The sequence below is a fragment of the Erithacus rubecula genome, assembly GCF_903797595.1.
Source record: "Erithacus rubecula genome assembly, chromosome: 14".
Taxonomy (NCBI): Eukaryota; Metazoa; Chordata; class Aves; order Passeriformes; family Muscicapidae; genus Erithacus; species Erithacus rubecula.
This window is the reverse complement of record NC_136666.1, coordinates 15,546,337-15,566,589: the sequence shown is the minus strand read 5'-3', so window position 1 is coordinate 15,566,589 and position 20,253 is coordinate 15,546,337. Positions and strand designations below refer to the sequence as shown.

At 42.2% G+C, this 20,253-nt stretch overlaps 1 protein-coding gene across 1 annotated transcript in view; it reads right to left on the bottom strand.

Annotated features, from left to right (window-relative positions):
- Positions 1-13,505, bottom strand: part of CHRFAM7A (CHRNA7 (exons 5-10) and FAM7A (exons A-E) fusion) — a 34,482-nt gene extending 20,977 nt beyond the window's left edge. The window contains exons 1-2 of the mRNA XM_079318481.1: positions 13,078-13,505; positions 11,552-11,691 (exon numbers count right to left, since the gene is read on the bottom strand). Of these exons, the coding sequence (XP_079174607.1) occupies positions 11,552-11,691; positions 13,078-13,132 (195 nt within the window). The 5' untranslated portion in view covers positions 13,133-13,505. The remainder of the gene's footprint in view (positions 1-11,551; positions 11,692-13,077) is intronic.
- Between the last annotated feature and the right edge of the window lie 6,748 nt (positions 13,506-20,253).

Below are 20,253 nucleotides of genomic sequence, written 5' to 3'. Positions count from 1 at the left end.
AGTGTGAACTCTTTCTACACATGAATGGCCCCAGCTTTAAATTAGTGATGTTTCAAGAAGTCCTTTTCAGCAGCCAGAAAGAGATTGTACTGAATCTGGAGTGTTGCTGGAGCCTGAGCTGATGCTGTGCCATGGGGATCTGCTGGGAGGGCCTGAGCCCACATCACAGGCATGGGAACTATTTCAGGAGCAGCAGGAAGGAGCTGCCATCAGTGCACATCACAGACCAGGACAGAGAGCTGCCACTGAGCACTCAGAGTAGCAGAGCCAGGGGGGGCAGCAGGCTTTAGACCAGCTGTGCTGCTGGCAGCACCATTCAGCTGCCTGCCACTGCCAGGCACATGGCACAGCCATTGCAGGCTGGCATGCAGGACACTCTGCAAGCACATCTGAAAGCCAAGAGTTATTCTGAGTATCATCTTTCACTCAAACCTAGCTCAAAGAGCCTGTTCTGAGAGCACTGGCTCAAATGGGACTTGTACTGGGAAGACAAGCCCTGAGTGAGGATGGCCCATGCTTTTTCATTCTTTCTGTTTTTTGAAGTATTTAGAGCCTGAAAGAGGGCTACATATGAACTAAGTAATTTCCATTTGCATGGCTGTATTTAAGGTTCCATCAGTGTTTGAATCATAAATCCTACCACTGCTCCTCAGCTATAAAAACTTTACTGCCTGCTGAGGCTCAGTTTATAGCAGTGTTTTGAGGTTTTAGTCATTGTTAGATTGACTCATCTATCAATAGAGGGAAGATTCTGATTTTAGAGGGTTTGTCACTCTCTGTGGCCCCAAGTGAAACTGGTAAAAGGTGGGGCTGGAGACATCCTGCAGGGGCTCCTCCCTGCTTAGGAGAGTTTTCTTGACACTGTTTTAAACGTTTAGGACATCACCTTCTTTCCCAGCAAAGCAAATTTAGCCTGAGGCACCTTCACAGCTAAGATGATACCTGCCTAACTCTTGCCACCCTCTAACTCACACTCTGGCTCCTTCAGACCTTCAGGGATAATTGCAGCTGTGCTCAGAATTTAGTTAAGTATCTCCTGTAGCATTAAGGTGAGCTTTGTAGTGAAATCTCCACAACCCAGCCTGGAAATGTCTTCATTATTGGTGTGCTTCTTGATATTTGACTTAATTTTTTCTAGCTTTTTTAAATCAAATAATTAAACCATAAAGGCCAACCAAAATGTGAGTACTTAATTAAAATGAAATTTGAAAACTTCTCTTTCACTGAGCTCTTAGGTATATTAGATTTGTGATGGATGGCATATAAATGGCTCTTCATGCAGTCTGCATGGTGAAGGACTTTGAAGTAAAGAATGGCTCAGCAGAATTGCTCCTAATTGGGAAAGGTGGAGTTTTGTTGATAGAGATAACACAGACTGGCACAGATTGCTGCCATTATCCATTTTGATTTTTTAGGAAAGTTGATTTTGGACTGTAAATTTATTGAAGAACAAGGCAATAAATGCCTGTTCTGGGGCTGAGATAGTTAATTGTTATATATGGGAAACAGGTAGAGTTTCCTCTACAAACACCTCCTTCTCCCAGTAATTTGTGATACAATAAATAAAGGTTATTGAAGGCCTTTAATCTTTAGCATTTTCCTGGTTTGGGCTGGTTTCACTTAATCAATTGTTCTATTTCAACCCATGTGTTTTACCTTTTCTTTCTGATTCTCCACCCACCAGGGGATGGTGGGGTGAGCAACTGCAGGCACTGTTTCAGCTTCTGGCTGGGGTTAAACCATGCCAGGCATGCTCTCAGCTCAGCCTGCTGCCCTGTGTTCCATAACCCCGAGGGCAGAGTGGCAGTGACAGCTCCTCTGTCTCCTGTCTGAATCCTGGGAGTGTTGAAAAGAACCAGGGCTAGAATGTACAGGAGGAAAAGAGAATGCAGTGTTTGTGAAAAAGCTGAAAGTAGAGTGTTAGGGCAAATGACTCTTGTATGTGTAGGCTCAATTTTATAAACAAATTTTATATATTTGTGGGAGAGGACCGTTGTTAATTGAGTGAAATTTTCCTGCATGGGACAGGTGGGATTAAGGTCTGATTCTGCACTCTCATTCTATTCACTTTTTGTTTCGTTTTGGAACCATGTCCTACATTCAGTAATTCATCTGCCTGGCCATATTTGATAGAACTATTTATTCTATAAACCAAGGAGTGGGCCCCACTTACTAGAAATAATGCTGGATAAACAGAACATTCCATCTTAAGTTACCTCTCCTTAGCAGAGTGCTCTGTTGGTGTTGTTACTTCAATTTTGTGTAGCTTCTCACCTTTAAAATATGTCCTATCTTCATAAATGTTTCCTTAATTAGTGTGTAATCTTTAAAGCTCAATTTATGGAAGCTTTATTTCAGAGCAATGCCTACTTATATAGTTTTCTTTTGTGATGCACTCATCCAGGCTGGCCTATGTATATACATGTAATGCCATTTTTAAAATTTCTTTACAGAATGTGCTGCCTAGTGTTTACTGAGCATTTTCCTGTCTTGATAGTTTGTAAACATGTCTCATCTGGAACATGTGAAATTGTTCAGACTATCTATTCTCTAGTGGGGTTTTTTGTTAATTGAATTATTTTAAATGCAAATATATGAGTAGAAAATCAACAAAACAGTGAGGAAGTAAACCTGAATACAACAGACAAGTATGCTTCTGCTTAGAGCTAAAGTTCTGAGAAAGTTGAAAGGTTTCTTAAGTTAAAATGCTAAAATATTACTAAAGCATTCTGTGCTGCTAGGATAGGACTAGATGTTCATTTCTGACTTTTTGAATATTTCAGGGTTTTTTTTAAAAATTAGAAAAATAAAATTTGAAATTTACCTGGGTTAAGGTTGATTTTGGAGTATGAAATAAGGAGTCTGATTACTTTGCTTAACCTAATTCAGGTGAACTCTGAGGGGGGTTATTTATTTTGCTTTTTTTTTTTTTTTAACTTGCACTGTTTGATTCTGAAAAAGGCCAGCATTTTCTCCACACCAACTCATCTTACATATTTTTGCAAAAAGCATTTGCTTTCTCCCCCCCCCAGTTTCTTTATATTGCATTAAAAGAAAGGCAGTTTGCTCAGACCATACACAGGTCTCCCCAGATAGATGAAAATCCATCACAGCAAAAAGCTGCTGCAGAAAGAGCATAAAAGTCTGTCCTTATCTCCTGTGTGAGAGGAGCCTCCTCAGGATGTAAATGTGCTCTGCTGGGTCTGAGTTGTGCTGCCATTGGCTGCACCAGGGCTTTGTCCTGGCAGTGGGCTGGAGAAGTGGCTTTCACAGAGTTCCAGGAAAAAGAAGCTGAGATTATAAATATGTGTGAGAGCCTCATGATGTACCATTTTTGTTACCATGGGGATGTAATTGTAACAGCAGTCTCTCTTCTTTTTTTTTTTTTTTTTTTCCCAGTACATCATTGTTAACAAGAGATTGTATTTAGATATGAATGCATTCATTTTTGCAAAGACAAGCAGGGATAAGGCATATGAAATGAGTAGAGTATAGCAGAACTAATCACATACATCACCACATCTTGCATGAAAAAATGTATTTTGAAGAGCAAGTTGCATTTTTCAAGTTACCTTATTAATTTCCATGATTAAGTGTAGGTTTCACCCAGTTCAATTTTTGAATATAGCATATAGTTTAAAGTGCAGTTAAATTTCTTGCAAACATGCAAAGTAATAACTGTCTTCTGTTGCTTTATTTACAAATAATTCTTGATTCTAGTGTATTTTGTAGCAGACTCCTGTTGAGAGGAGTGAACCCTGAATCAGTGTTAAATACTGGCTCTAGGTGCTGATTACCATTGCCAGTCTGGCACAGATAGGCATCCCAGCTCTGAACACATGCTGGAATCAGGGAATTAGCAACAGTTCCACAAGATAAGATCAAACAATAGAGCCCCCATAGCCCCACTCATTACATGGTGTTAAAACCAGAGGGAATCAAAGCCTTTGAACTCGATTTATCTTCCTAGAAGTTAGCTGCAAAACACTGAAATTGAAAGGTCAGGTTGCTACACTTGAACGTACCAGCAGACTGATGTGGAAGGAAAGTGTGTTATTTCTTCAAGGAGTGAATAGAAAGTTCTGGGAGAACAAGGAGCTGAACCCCAAGTTGTCTCTTCCTCTCCCTGTGTGTGATCAGAACACAAGCTCCAGTACCAGCCTGCTGCTGGCATTCATCTATCCTATTTTTGTGAGTAACAGCAACAAAAATTTCCACACCTGACCAAAGCATATTTTCCAAGATCAGCTGAAACCTTTGAGGAGCAACAAGCAGCAAAGAATCTGAAAAATATAAAAGCTGAAACCTAAGGCATCAAGATAGCAAAATGCTATTACTCATCCCAGACAGCCACTCTTTACTGCATCCTACCTCCATCTTCCCAAGTATAGGAAAATTAAGCAAGGAGGAGTTGCTCCAAAATTCCTGTGATCTGTGCCATTACCCATTATCTTGGATGTCTTGGGTACTCTGTTCAGTCTAGGAAACAGCACAGACATGACCATGGCAATTAAAAAATGTCCTAGGAAAGGGCAGAGTACAAAATGCATTGCTTATCCTGCTGAATGTCTCTGCAACTCTTGACACAGCAGTATTGCTGAGAGCCTTCAATAACTCAAGAAGATGTGTCATATTACAGAGGTTCCAGTTATTGCTTACCCTACCCCTCTGATTGACATGCTCAAGAGTCCTCTTTTAAAGGGTCTTCCTTTCCTGCTTTTTATGAAAATCCATACTGCCCTCACTTCTCTGACATGCCTGTAAAGAATCACTTACAAAGGCACTGAGAAACTGTGAACTTGGCTGAGAGGAATGCTTTGATGGAAATCAACCATATCTCTGTTTCTTCACAAATGCAACAAGCATCATGACTGAAATGTCAGAACACCTACATGGTCCTTCAGGCTGCTTTTTCTGCAGCACAAAAGAGCAAATTCTCCTCAGTGAAAAGATTATTTCTGTCTGTGGGGACAAAGATGGAGTGAGCACTCCAAAATCCATAAAAATGCTCATCTGAATTTCTTGAACTCTGTCAGTGCTCATTACTTTTTCTGTCCTCATTCTTGCATTTAGTAGTTTTGGAGATGGTGGGTAAGAGCCTCATTCCTTCCTTGCTGCCTTCCTCTCAAACCCTAACCCAGCACACCTGCATAATTACTGACAGCAATTAAGGGGATGCCAAGCACAGAAATGTGCAAACACTTCTGACTGAATGCAGAAAACAAGCCAATAAAAGTTCAAAGTAGCAGTGCTGTATAATGAAATGTGTGTGGGTCCCCCAAGTCTGCACATGGTTATTGATGAAAGGCATACAAGGAATGAGGAGACAGCATTATGAACCATGCAAATGTGGCTTCATATTTCACTACCAGAAGATTTGGGAGAGATGAACTGGTTGAATATCATATTCTTATCTTGCTGCCAATGAGCAGCAGCTTGGCTCCATGCCACACTCTTAGTACTTCACAGGTAGCTGTTGTTGAAGCCAGGGTTACCAACCTTTTGTTTTTACAAATCAAATTCTAGTTGCAGTAACAGGCATGAAAATGCAAGCACAAGTGAAGGTTAAATCTGAATACACATTTACTTCAGGCTGCTTCTGGTTATCCTTGGAAAATAAATCTTTTAATTTTGAATAAATTAGAAAGAAATTGGTTAATACAGTAAAGCAAATTACTTAAATAATTAAAATTTGAAAGGAACTTTAAAAGATTTTTCTGTATAAGTGCTTGTACAAATAGGCTCCCTGCTGCCTACCCATTGCGAGGTTTTTTTTCTTGCTTGCTCGCTTTCCTTCTTTCTTTCTCTTTCCCTTTTTTTCCTTTTCTTTCTTAATTTCTTTCTTCCTTTCCTTTTTTTCTTTTCCATCTTTCTAACTCACAGATATATTTAGATTGGGAACAGTTGGATTGTTTAGTAGTCTATTCAGGCTACTGAACGTGGCAAAGAGTTCAGGAGAAACTAAATAATTCACATCTGTATCATCTGAATTTGAAGTAATTAGCATTTGAAATAATTAACATTTGAATGTATTTATGTTAATATGCTGTTCGGAGATACAGAATTGTTTGCTTCCAATCCATTGACAATACTTTGTTCAACTGCTGTCAGCAATATTAGATTTGTAAATGACTGGAAACTTTTGACAGCGTGTGCTTTGCTGGGAGAAGAGCAGGCACTGTATCTGCAGGGCATGAGAATGCAGCCCTGAGCAGAGACAGAGAACAGGGACAGAAATACCACCTTGCTTTAGCTGCACTTCCTGCCTTCCCTTGCCATCATCCCCAAAATTGCCACAGCACATTCCTGCCAACTTGCAGACCCACACAGATCACACTGCAGGAGAGGGGCTGAGGCCGTGGTGGTTACTTGGGAGCTGCTTTTTCCCACATAATTCACCCAGCCCCCAGCATCCTCCCACAGCACTTCCAGAAGCCTTCCCAGAAAAGAAATGGGCTCAGCAAGGGCAGCCACCTGCATTTGAACTCCCTTTCCATGAATGTTGGCACTGCAGAGGCAAATCCAGCCCAGGAGGAACCAAGGCAGTCCCAAGTTTCTGTGCACAGCAGAAGGGGCTTTCCCAAGGAGCAGCAGGTTTCTGGAGCATGGAGCTGTTCTGTGTGAGCAGAGAGCAAACCACTCACACAGGGCTGCTCCTGGCTGGGGCTGAGCCTGCAGCTCCCCAGGAACATGGAAACAGGGAAACCATTCCCCAGACACAGGGCTGCAAATGCTCAGCCCTGCTTGGACTGCAGGCACAGATCCTTGGCCACTGCAGGTCAGGGGACTTCCACTGGCCAAGGGCAAGAACGTTTTTGTAGAAAAATACAGGTCTTTAATCTTTCCATACACATGACCAGAGACCATAACAAGCTGATCCATATTGGCCAAAACAAAACAGGTGAACTTGTGTATCAAACAAAATGGTGCAAAAATGTGAATTTGTATATCAGTGACATCCTGTATTGGCTACTCTCTAGAACATGACAGTCTTTTTTAAAAAGAGGAAAAACTCTGAATATTACAAAGAGTGCATTCATTTCAATCCCAGCCTTCTGTGAATTAAAAGCTTTGCATAAGACCAAGTATTATCTGGATCTGACTCCCAGGAACTACATCATGCACTGTAATTTTGTTTCATTAGCTGATTACTGAGGACTACTAATAATTACTAGATAATGTGACTTTGCAGATTCTGTTGTTCTAGTAAGAGGCCTTGTGTAAAACCTGAAGGTTTTATGTGGTGGTCCCTGTGCTCTACAGCAGGGTTACAGAGAAATCTGTTTCCTAACACCTTAGCCATGCTTGTCATAGAAAGATTACAAGTCCTTTTCATCACGGCCAACACAGAAGTAGATGTTTACTCACTTTTTAAGCTAATGGGGCATCCATACCAACACATTTAGAAAAAAAAATATGAGGTATGGAGTTTTTTTATGATTAAAACTGATTATTTACATCATAAAGAACAAGAAAAATGCCTGAGAAACTGCTTCTCTTTACTCATATTCGAAAGAAAACCCACACAAATAGAAAAACCAAAGCTGATTTGTTTTACAAAAAAGTTCCAAACATCTCTCCTATGGAACCAGAAAGCAGAACAGAAGTTCTGATTTTCACATGCAATGAACATCTCTAATGTCCTTAAGTGAACTATTATCAGGAGGGTTTTTTATAGGCTTTAGTGAGTCCTTTTTTCCTTCCTCCAAACTGCCTTTAATTAGTGTACATTCACTGCTTCCCATCCCATCCTACACATCCTCCTATGTTTAAAATATCTTTCCAGATCTAATGCTGTTTGAGGAGACTAGGTAAAAAGCTGAAGGAAGAGTTAAAAAATCCAGAACAAATTTAGAAGCCTAAGAAAGATGGACAAATATCAAAGAAATAAGGTTGCAGTTTCTCTTAGTATATTAAGATCTCACCACAGTAGGGTAGGGAGAGGTGTTGTCTGCTTGTTAAATTATTAGAATATTTTAGACTCTTGTCTAATCTGTTCTTTAGATTTCATGGAAAAATTGAATACTTTTTTTTGTTATAATCTGTAACTTTCATGGTATTAAACCTTCACAGTTAGGATGATACCTGCCTAACTCTTGCCACTCTCCAACTCACACTCTGGCTCCTTCAGACCTTCAGGGATAATTGCAGCTGTGCTCAGAATTTAGTTAAATATCTCCTGTAGCATTAAGGTGAGCTTTGTAGAGAAATCTCCAAAACCCAGCCTGGAAATGTCTTCATTATAGGTGTGCTTCTTGATATTTGATTTAATTTTTTCTAGCTTCTTAAAATCAAAGAATTAAACCATAAAGGCCAACCAAAATGTGAGTAGTTAATTAAAATGAAATTTGAAAACTTCTCTTCCACTGAGCTTTTAGGTATATTAGATTTTGGAAAAATAGAATACTCTGTTTTCTGTTATAATCTGTAACTTTCATGATACTTAACTAAAAATATCAGAAGGCACATCCCAGCACCTTTCCAGTTTTCTAAACTCTCAGGAATAAATTATGGTGGAATGGAAATGGCTGCAAGATGAAAGTGCAAACAGTTTCTCCCTTTAGCATGGTGGGAAAAAAATTCAAGCAACAAACTGAGAAGAAAATAAAGCTTGGAGAGATATTTTAAAATGTACACATATGAATGCTAAAATTAAAAGAATAATGCAGATTTGATGAGCTTCTGCCACAGCCATATTGTTTGCAAAGAGGCTGCTGAGGTCTGATAAACAGCTTAGGAACTTCATTAGCACCATTTTTCAATGAGCCTCTTAATTTGGTTGTTTTATTCGTTTTTCCAGATTTAAATTTAGTTTTTTCTATTTTTCCCCTCTTTTGGTGGGCAAGATGGTTTTTTTTTAAGTCTGTTTCTTTCCAGAAGCTTTTCTGCTTCTTTGAATGTCAGTATGATTTTCTTTTCAAAATTTCAAGATATTTGACATTACTATCTTGCCCAGTGGGTCCAGAGTATTGGGTTGCAAATACTGAATTGAAGATTCTTACACGGAGCCTTTGCAAAGATGTAAATCATTGTCAGCTGGACCACTTCACTGTGTAAAACGAAAAAAAAAGGACAAAAACCCTTGAATATATAAAACTAAGTCATGCAAGCAACCAAGGGCAATGTGAAATAAGCAAATTTGACTAAGTTCAGGTAAATGTAAAAAAGTTTGCATGCTTTCATTTATCCTTTGGTCTGCACAAGTGATTTGAATGGCCTAAAGGAACAGGATTTCCCTGGAGATTCTGCTGCTGCTCACTACATACAAACAACTATTCAGCGCTTTTCTTTCCCCTAACTAGAAATTTTTTAAAAAGGGAACAAGAGAAAATGGAAAATAAGCAAAAACTGTTGTGTATTAATTGGCCAGCAAACGTCTTCAGGAAAGATTCCTGACTAAATAATGTTATATAACATAAGTAAGAATTTGAATATTCATGTACATAAGCAGCTTAACTCAACTTTCTTAAATAAATTATTAAACGTTGATTCTAAAAAATTAACTAATTTATGATCAGAGTAGACCAAAATGGTCACACTCATAACCACCAAAATGTTTGTCACCATGAATCTTATTGAAGTCACAAGCTAAGATGTTATTGATCCAGCATTCTCCCAAGTTTTGCAACTTGAATCAGAGCTAGAGCTCACTTGTTTTTTTTTTAATATATGACATGTTAAGTGAAGAACCACCACAGGTAGTTTTGTGAGCAGTTTAAGCTAATCTAAAAACCTCTTACTTTCCATTTTACATCCCATCCTCTTCCATCTAAATTCCACCTCTCTTCCAAATTCTTTTGCTGTATCTCAGGCCTACCAAGTACTCCCACTTCCTCTCTAAATGCTCCCTTAGTTTCCTAGCTCTCCTCTTCAGTCATGCATCCCCAAACTGCATTTTTCTTATGCTGCCTCTGCTTTTACTCCCCATTTAGAAACATTTTGTATAATTTACTATGCCAGCTTTCATTCTCATTACACAATTAATTAATTCTATTTTTTTTGTGAACTCCACTAAGCCGGGGCAATTGGCACTTACAGATCCTTCATTATGTACTGCTGATATGAGCATGCATATTAATGTGCAATACCATTAAAAGAAAAACATATCTACAACCAGGGGGTAGAAAATTTCTAGGTTTAATAGGACAGGTTAAAACTAGAAATAAAAGGTAGGAAACATCTATTGTATTTAGAAAATATTTCATACACCGTTTCCCTTTTCCTGTCAGTGAAGTCAGAGTAGAATGGAAGAGACTTTACCTAAGGAATAGCAGCCACCAGGATCCAGCCTGGCTCAATCTGTTCTGGCAGGAATTTGATGGATTGGCTCTGGAGAGGTCTAACTCCCAATTAGACTCAGTGGCTATCAGCTGAGAAGCCATTAAATTGAATATATAAACTACAGGAAAGTATGATGGTGACACGTTTTGTTTCTAGCTTGTTAAACCAGTAATTGTTATTGCAAATAGCTGTCATTCCCACCAGCATTTGCTTCTTGTTGACAATGAATAAAACTCATTTATTTTATAGCGTGAAGCTTAATTTACTTCATGGTTAGTTTCTTTCTTTGGCTGTCAATCCCAGATTTTGGAGGGAGAAATGCAGAGTTTTATGGCAAGCAGAATGAGCTGTAACTAAACAGCCAGTGCAAAAACTAAGGTTTCTGATGGACTATGAAGGGTGGCTCTTGCAAGGCACATAGGATCAAAAGCTTCCTTTTGAATCATATTAGCCAAGACTGCCAGTCATTGACTACACCCAGATTGGCTAGTGATCTGTGATATTTTCCTTTCATTTTGTATGGGTTTTAATTAAATTTGACAACTCCAGAAGAAATTAACTCCGTGTCCTGAACTTCATCTGATGGGAAGATAATAGAATTTTGAGGTTAAGTACATCTTAAAGACTTTAACTTCCTTATTAGTTGTCATAGCTAGTTGAATTCAGTAAAAACAAATATTGTAAACCCACTTATATATTCTGAGTTGCATCTCTGTGCCACTGTGACAGAGTGAGGCTTAAATTCATCATATTTGAACCCAAAAAGATCCTACAGTGCATTGTACAAGTACAGCACAGGAATACCTATTGATATAGCAATCAGGTGTGGTTATAAATACAGTAGCTATTTAAGCATATAGAATGCAGCAATCTCACCTACATACCAAAGGAAATAACATAATTTGGATTTGGCCAGGATTTCCTCTCCCCTCCAACTTCCAAAACAGGCAGCTCTTAAGTGACCAGCAAAAATCAAGAACTTTGGTTTTGCAAATCCCTCCCAGATTATACTGCTTGTTGGTTCTAAGAACAGTTAAGGATTTGAAAAGCAAAGTGTCCATTTTGAGCTCCTCTATGGCTAAAAATGTTGGGAAATTCTGACAAGAAATCTAAGAGGTAAACTGTACTTCTAAGTTTAGTTATTCAAAGATGCAGACAAAAATTGGCATTGTGTCTTGAATTAGTTATGATTGCCAATTTTTTGTAATCTTCCTTTGCTAAATGGAAAAATCCCCCTTTGAAACAGTTTCCTACAAGGTTACAGACTTACCACATCCATGATCTGCATGAGGCTCAGGGTGAAATAGACAGTGAGTGGCTGGGAATCATTTGCAACTGGTCGCTCCAACGGGTTGTAATTTTTCAGCAACTCCTTGTAAAGCTTCCTTTGGAACTCTCCTTGCAGAGACTCTTTGGGCACAGGAATAAAAAGATAAATAATAAGGATTCTGTATCAGAAAAAGTTCAGGCATGCTTTTTTCACTCCTATCAGATACTATGTCTCTATTATTACACCTGCTGCATTCCCAGAAAAAATGCCACTGTATTTCAAAAGCTCATTAGCTACTACAACAAAATCCTAATCGCAAATATTCATCCCAGCCTGTTAGGGGGATTACCTTTTTGATCATTTCTTGACTGGCCAGGAGTGGTACATTCTCAATGCTAATGATGCTTTCTCAATGTATGCACCCTTCGGTCCAACAGCAAGAAGTGATGAAGAGGAAACACAGTACCTGTGATCTGACACTTGTCCTGGCACAGTTATTACCAGAACAGCAGAACAGAGATATGGGCAGAGGGCACAAGCAACACAATGGGAGAAAAATGGCCACAGGTTAGACTGAACACTGCTCTGGGCTGCTTCAGACAGAGAACTCTTCAGGGCAAGTACACTCCGCTTTGTTCTCTGTTCATGCAGTTACAAACAAAGCGGGGATGGGGCTCCTAGCAGAGATTATAGGCACTAAATTATTATACATGCTAATATTTGGGCATTTCTGTCCTTTTTACACTACAAATTCAGGGAGGATGCTTATTCTGCTGTCTTTCTGTGGAGAGGAGCAGGTTTACATGAATAGAGAAGAGAAGACCGGGGACAGAGGCAGTTTTCCAACGCAGGGGAATGTGCGATAGGGTAGGAACAGGTGCTCTGGATGTCAGCCCTCCCCGTCCCACTCCAGACGGACTTCCCTCTTCCCAATTTTCTCAATTGCCCCCACAAAAGCCGCAGCCTCTGCCCTGGGACAGCCACCATTGACAAGAGTTCGCTCCCTCGTCTCCACCGTCCTTCTCCCGCGTCCCTTCCCGGCTGGTCCCAGCGCTGGCCAGCCCTGAGCGCGGCCGGGACGGGGCGAGCCCCGCCGGCAGCAGCGGCCGGGACCGGGGCAGGGCACAGGGCACGGCCGGGGCAGGGCACAGGGCACGGCCGGGGCTCGGACAGGGCACAGGGCACGGCCGGGGCAGGGCACAGGGCACGGCCGGGGCTCGGACAGGGCACAGGGCACGGCCGGGGCAGGGCACAGGGCACATGGCACGGCCGGGGCAGGGCACAGGGCACGGCCGGGGCTCGGACAGGGCACAGGGCACATGGCACGGCCGGGGCAGGGCACAGGGCACGGCCGGGGCTCGGACAGGGCACAGGGCACAGGGCACATGGCACGGCCGGGGCAGGGCACAGGGCACGGCCGGGGCTCGGACAGGGCACAGGGCACATGGCACGGCCGGGGCCAGAAAGCCGCAGTGCCGGGGGGACCCGGGGCTGCCGTCCTCACCCAACCCTCCTGCCCCACTCACCGCGTACGAGCCCCGCCGCCGCCAGCAGCCACAGCGCCAGCTCCGGGAGGCCCATCCCGGGAGAGCCGGCGCCGCGAGGGACGGACACGCCAACAGCAGCGGCGCTTCCCGAGCCGAGCCCCGCCAGCTCCGAGCCGCGGGTCCGGGCCGCTGCGAACCACCGGGAGCCGATGGGAACCGCTGGGATCCGCCGGCGCCCCGGGCACCTCCGGCTGCTCGGCCCCTTCCTGCGCCCGCAGCCGAGCTCGCCTTACGGCGCCGCCGGCCCGGGCGGAGCGGAGCGGAGCGGAGGGATGCTGACGGCCCGCCTCCCCGCCCTGCCTCCCGCCTGATGGATTTCCCTCTCTTCCCTGATCCTCGAGCGTCTCCGGGCCGGAGGGGAGGGAGGGAGGGAGCCGCTCGCAGGCTGCTGCGGCAGCCGGAGCGATGCGGTGCGGCCGGGCGAGGGGCCCCGGCGTTATAGAGCCGAGAGCGGGGGCGGCCCCCTCCTGCCGGCAGCCGCGCCCGCCCGCAGCCGCTGCCCTCCGAGCCCCGGCGGCACCGCGGGGAGCCCCGGCTGCTCCGCGCCCGCGCTGCCCCGAAAGCCAAGGAGCATCAGCCGGCCCCGAGCCCCCATCGCTCCCCGGCACGGGTCATTCTCTTCACCACCGGCAGCCGCTGCTGCTGTTGTGGGAGGCGGAATCGGCCCGAAGGCAGCAGAGTGGCCCGAGCGGGATAACCCCTGCCGGGGCAGAGGAGGGCAGCGGGAGGGGAGGCAGCCAGGGCACGGACCAGGGCAGGGTCAGACCTTGCTGGCCTCAGCCAGCAGCTTGGCTTAGGTCACATCTGGGGGGAGAACAATGGCCACAATGATGTTGCACACATGGCTGTTAAATCCCCAGCAGATATTCAAGTTTTTGCCTAGATATGATGAAAAAACCATGGCTGAGGGACATTGTGTTTAGTGCTTGACAAACACATGACAGTAAAATGATGGCTGTGCTCCTGCTTGGGACAGGTATAATGCATACAATGCACCACAGTTGGAAAGCAGGCCTAGAAAATTCAACACATTTTGTTGATTGTCTGGTTCACATCTGCAGTTCTAAGCACAATTTTGAGACAATGGATAGGTTCTTTCTTTCAGTTCAAATCCCTGCCCTTCAAATCCAGTTGCTACATTATATGAATGTCCTAGGCAGTTGCACTTGAAGAAGAATAGTATTGAAGATTGTCGTCATTTGCAAGAGGTAACTAAGTGCTTGTTTTTCAAATAACCATCAAACAGCAGTTTATTTAGCCCATGTTAAATCTCAGCTTTAAAAATCCAGGTTTTGGCTTAAGCATTGACCTAATTTTTGTAGCTATTGTTTAAGTACTTTTAAATGTTCAGCACAAAAGCAAATGCATCTTGCGGCAACCTGAGTAGTTCAGCAATTGGTGCATCACATGTTCCAGCTGTCAGATACAGCAGGACTAAAACCTTCCCCTTTTCAAATGAACCAACATGCCAGACAACTTTATTAAGGGGCAGTGGAAGACAGCAAGTGGCAAAGTTAGCTCTCCAAAAGCCAAGTAATAGCTGGTGGGTTTTTGGGGTTTGGTTGGTTCTTTTTTCCATGAGATACTGACCTTTTTGGAGCAGCCAGCAGACAAGAGCGAGTTGCTAGGGGAGCTCTGTGTTATTCACAGAAAAAACAAGTGTTATTATTCATTTGTACTTCAGCCTTCCCATGGCAGTGCTCTCAGTATCTGGATTTTTGCCTTGTCTTATTTTGGAAAGAAGGCTCATTTTCTTTCCTCCTTCTAATGCTATCCACTGCTGTTTTGGCACAGGTGCCCCAGATATTTTTGGGTGTTCAGTAAACAGCATGAATTGTTCAGGCAAGAAATTTGGAGAGGAAATCTACAGTTCATGGCTGACCTCTACTGTTCCCTCATTTTTTTGCTTTACACTTTGCTTTGTTGACAACTGCCTCACTCCTCCATGATGAACACAGGATCAGCATTATGCACCACCCAAGGTCTCAAAAAGCAAACCCTTTAGGGGATGGTGCTGAACCCCCTTACTTACCTCCTTACTTACACAATTTTCTCACTTAGTGTAAGTGAGGAAATAATATTTTTAACTATTTCTTTGATAAATCTTGATTCATATTTTGTTTGCTGCAGTCTCGTTTTCATCTGATGTTAGCAAATTGAATTTTATAGGCACTTCACGAATTCTTTTGCTATTCTTTAATAGCAACCAGGACCTCAACTCCTTGATTAAACTGTGTTCAATCAGATGCATTCTTACTAAAGGTTTTACCTTTCAAGTCAGCCATTCTGCTATGAATGTACATAAATGGCAGGAAAAGGTCTTATCTACTTTCTGTAGACATCCTGGCTAATAAAAGTTAATTTCATAAACATTCATAGATATTGTGTAGATACTAACAAAGAAAGGTTAAAAACCAGTACACTGAAGTTCTCTAAAAGCCTTTATTTATGGCACTGGTTTTCTCTGTAGGATTTGGTGTTTACAACTTCAGAGCAAGCAGTGCAGCCTGTGGCCAGCAGAGGCTTTCTTTGCCTGCAGGACAATACCCACTGTTCTCTGAGCTTTGATTCTTCTCTCTCTGCTCTCCAGCTAGGTGATTTGGAGACAGCTGTTTCCCCTCCCTAGACATAACTTCTTAGACACAATAATGAACGTGAGTTCTTTTTCCTGTTACAGGCTGTAGGAGCTGTGATGGGTCTCCAGCACACCTTCCACAGTTGGGTATTTGCCAGAATATAAACCAGCCCATAATGTCTGTTTGTTTCTCACATACATGGTGCATAGTTAGAGACAGCCAATCGTGTGTCTGTTTGTGAACAACCAATTGCTCAAGGACACAACACTGTGCACAGATCGCGCCACTATATCAAGGTCAGGCACAGAAAATGTGTGTGGCAATAGCCTGCATCCAGTGCTGCTGTGCTGTCTATTGCTTCTTTATCTGATAAGCAAAGCAGCAAATACACCAGTGTACAAAAGGCTTCACTCTAGTACTATTTCAGGTCTGTTGTGAGTCTGAGAGAGGCACAGAGCTGCTAGAGAAACAGCTACAGGTTTCTGAATCAGTGTGCCTAGCAAAGAGACCCTCATCATGACTGTAAGATGAATATTTATACCCAAGGATAACTAGGATTCCTCCTAGCTCAGTTCACAAGGCTAATCTCGTGCGTTGGTCACTGAAAAGAGCCAGGGACTGAAGAACATTCAGAATGACTCGTGCAGTCATTACCAGATGTTGCAGTTGCCCAAGGTTTACAATATTCCAGAATTGCAAGAAATCTCTTTGAACAGATTTGCAGATGAAAAAAATCGTGCATCTTTGTGATGTGACAGAAGATGATAAATTCTTCACTGTGAGAACAAGCCTGAGAAGAGGCTGATAGTGAAGGAGTGACCATCTTGTACTGTATCCATCTAGGCTGTCTGCAGCACTTGCTGACTTTGATCTGATTATTGTGCAGCTGCACTGACCTGGGGCTCCATATCAGAAAATAATCTGCTTTACCTTCTTCTTCTTTCTTTTTAGTGAAATAAGCAAAACAGGCTAGAATTTTAAATGGTAGCTTACAATACATGTTAGATGCACACATTTTCTTGAAAGTTATTTGCGTTAAATTACCTCTTTATTTGTTAGTTGGTTTTGTTTTTTTTTGAGATAGTCCTAGTAATTGCATCCCATGTTATTAGTTATTCGCTGTTGTTTACTTTGCCCAATGAGTAGTCTCAGGGATTGAGAACATACATGTGATAAACTTGATTTTTTTCTGTAAAATGTGCTGAAACATTATATGGTTCTTCCTTACAGGAGGTAGCAAGTAGTTTTGATGTTGAATTTTCTATTGAAGGATGAGTTAGTCATCTGAAATATGGTTAATTTTGTGATTGAACTTTATATTCTCTACATGCTAATTTGAACAGAGGTTCACAGAGGCAGAGTCTTCCCCAAATTCTTAGTTCCTACACCAGTATGTGATTTCCAGATCCATTCCCCAAATTGTCATCTGTTGGAAAGGATAAAGAAGAGCACAGACTATTCTGTTGTTTAAAAATAACAAAGCTGCTACCCTGCCACTTTGTAAAAAGCAATTACAGAGAGTGTTTCTGATCAGTGCTCAGATGTGAGGAATAAGGATTTATCAAATTTTCCTAATGACTGCATAACTAATGAGTAAGACCTGTAGTCATTTCTGTAATGCAAACATTTTTCAAAAGTCATACTTTTGTCTTTTTTTACTGTTAGCATACACTCACAATTAAGTGTGAGCATATTAAACAACAGTGGCAGCACTGCTGTGCTCTTGTGAATGGAACATCAGAAATGCTACAACCAGAGAGATTTCTCAGCAAATCAGCCCTACAGGTGCTTTTCTCTGTCCAAAGAAATATTACACGTTTTCACTGACATCATGCTCCGCACGTTTGCACTTTGATTTCTGTATAAGGAATTGTTGTTCCTCTCATTTCTGCCTCTGCCAGGTCCTTCTGATGCATTTTGTGGTTCCAGGGCTTGGCATTAATTTCTCACTGACATACAAGTCACATCACAGAGTTGCTTTGTCATCTTTTTGGATGAGCGTGAATAACAGAAAGTTGACAAAATTGCATTTCTGCACCCCGGATAATTTTAAACAACTACATAATTTAGGGTTCACATAAGCTAATTAAAGCTGTCAGGAAATCTGCATTCTAGCCCTACAGCTTTAACAGATCCTCATCTATAAGCATCTGAAGATCAAGCTTATTTATCTTGTCCTAAAGCAAGAAACTAGAAATCTTTCTTTCCTGAAAAAATTACCATCTGCTGCAATTTAAATAACTAACATGAATTCCACAGAAATGGTCACTTGGTCTGTAAAAACCATTCTAATAAGGCTTCTGACCATAAAGCTAAGCTGAAACCCTTTCAGAGACAGAATGTTGTATCAAAATTGAGAGCAAATTCATTCAAACTTTGGACTTCTATTTGAGCCAAGGGACATGGGACAGTTTAGTCTTGCAAAGCCAAATTTCTACAGCCAAGATTTCTAAAGGGAAAACCAGTCAGTGTGTCCTCATCTGCTAGAGAATACTGAATTTTGGCCTTTAGAATCCTAAGTTCAAACATACATTTTAAACATGGCTTTGAGGAGAAATAATTGGTTTTTGCCTTGGAATGCATGGATTACAAATTTACAACTGTATCACATTGCATAAAACCAACACTCTCTAATATTTCTTCCTAACTTCTCCTGCAAAGTCTCAGTATCTCTACTAAGGACATCAGTCCAGTCCTTGTATGATTTATTCAAACCAATCACTGGTGAAGCTGGTGTTTTTCAACCATGTGCAACAACAAACATCATGTATCATATTCTGTTTGAAATGAGATCTTGTGCTTTCTCTAATTGCCCCTCTATACTGGCACAGCACACTGAGAGAAGCAGCAGGGCTACAAAGGGTCACTGGAGACAGGGAGAAATTCAGAGAGGAATTCAGAGCAGAATTCATTGCTCTCAGCACTGGAGAGTGGCAGCCAGGTGTGACTCAGTGCAGAATGCTGTCTCCAGCCAGCTGGTGACAGTCCTTCATGGAAACTTCTGAAATGGGAGCATTCAGAGAATGGAAACAAACATGAATAATTTTTGTTGTCAGAAAGCAGCATATTTGGAGGCTGTGGATCCTTTAGAGACAGGCAGATTTTCAGAATGAGATTCCCTACTGGACTCCAAGGAGCTCTCAAAGCAGTTGCTAGATTGTTTCATTGATGGAGAGCTGTGGACCTCTGGAGGAGGAACTGAAACTACTTTAAGTAGAGGGTTTGATGGAAAATTCATGACAAGCAATTCAAAACACTAGATATGATCTATTTTATCTGAATCCCTTATAGAAAAGCAGACTTCATTGGTGTGTTTCTGGAGCACTGCAGGTGGGTTGTAGGTTTGCCATGTTTGGGACTGGAGGCTGTTTTTCCACATTGGCATCCCAGCATGGAGCAGCAGATGAGAGCAGCAGAAAGCTCCTGCTGGCTCCCAGGCCTGCTGGAATGGCCAAGTGTGTGGGAGCAGTGGATTCCTGTTCCAGCTGGGCTCCTGATGTTATCCTGATGTTTGTGGCACAGTCACTGGGACTTCTCCCTGCTCAGAGCTGGTTTCACAGCCCAGCCACTCCGTGTTACATCAGCTGCAGAGCCAGCCAGTGCAGGTGGCTTCTGGGAGGTGGCAGCTTTGGTCTGGGAGAAATCCTGCACCCTGTGGAATTTTAGCTGGCAAAACCCACTCCCAGCCAAAGGACCCTGGGTGGGACCAATGGCTCTTTCCTGCAGTGTCAGGGAGGTGACAAAGTCTCTCAGAGCCCCCTGTGCCCAGCACTGCCCTAACACGAGCCCCTGCTGATCAGCCAGAGATGAGGGCTGGTGCACTGGGGCCAGTGGATGCCTTGTAATCTCATATTTCAGTAGCATGTAGGAATTACAGCCCCAGTCATATGTGATCTCCTGGAGAGCCTGGCAAAGGACCGAGGAGCAGCCCCAGCACAGATGTCTAAGGAACCATTCCATGAGCCACAATCAACACATGCACAGAGGGAAGACTTTTCCAGTGTTTGAGCTGCTTTTGATTTTGGGGATAGTTAGCTCTCAAAATAAAATTTCTCTCTTTTCCAGTAACATCAAAAGGGTTTTTGTGAGTCACAAGTGAATGCAAATTGCTTTCAGTGTATTTTTCTTGAGCTAGATTTAAAAGACCACAGATAGTTCATACATTTATTATGGACAATTCTTTTCTAAAATGTCTTTTTATTATGACAGAAAGAATGAAAAAAGGGAGAATTGGGACGGAGAGGGAGGAAGCAATTGTCTGCTTTTTTCAATGCTTTTAATTAAGTGGGAGGATTTTTCAAGCTTAGATGAACTTCCAGGTATTCTCTTAAGCGTTTGTTTTGCAGGAGAAATTTTAGATCATTGATTATTGTAATAACTACTGAGGAGTTAAAAAAATATTATAAAAATAAAGTTAAAATCTGAGTTAAAATTTGCCTACTGATTAGACCATATTTGGAATGTCTTCATATGTTCACAGAGAATTTTGCCCCACACAGCTTTAGGAGTATCTTTTTCTGCATGTCTTGCTAGTGTTCTGTTTGATATGCTTGATATGCTTTATATGATTTTATGAGAG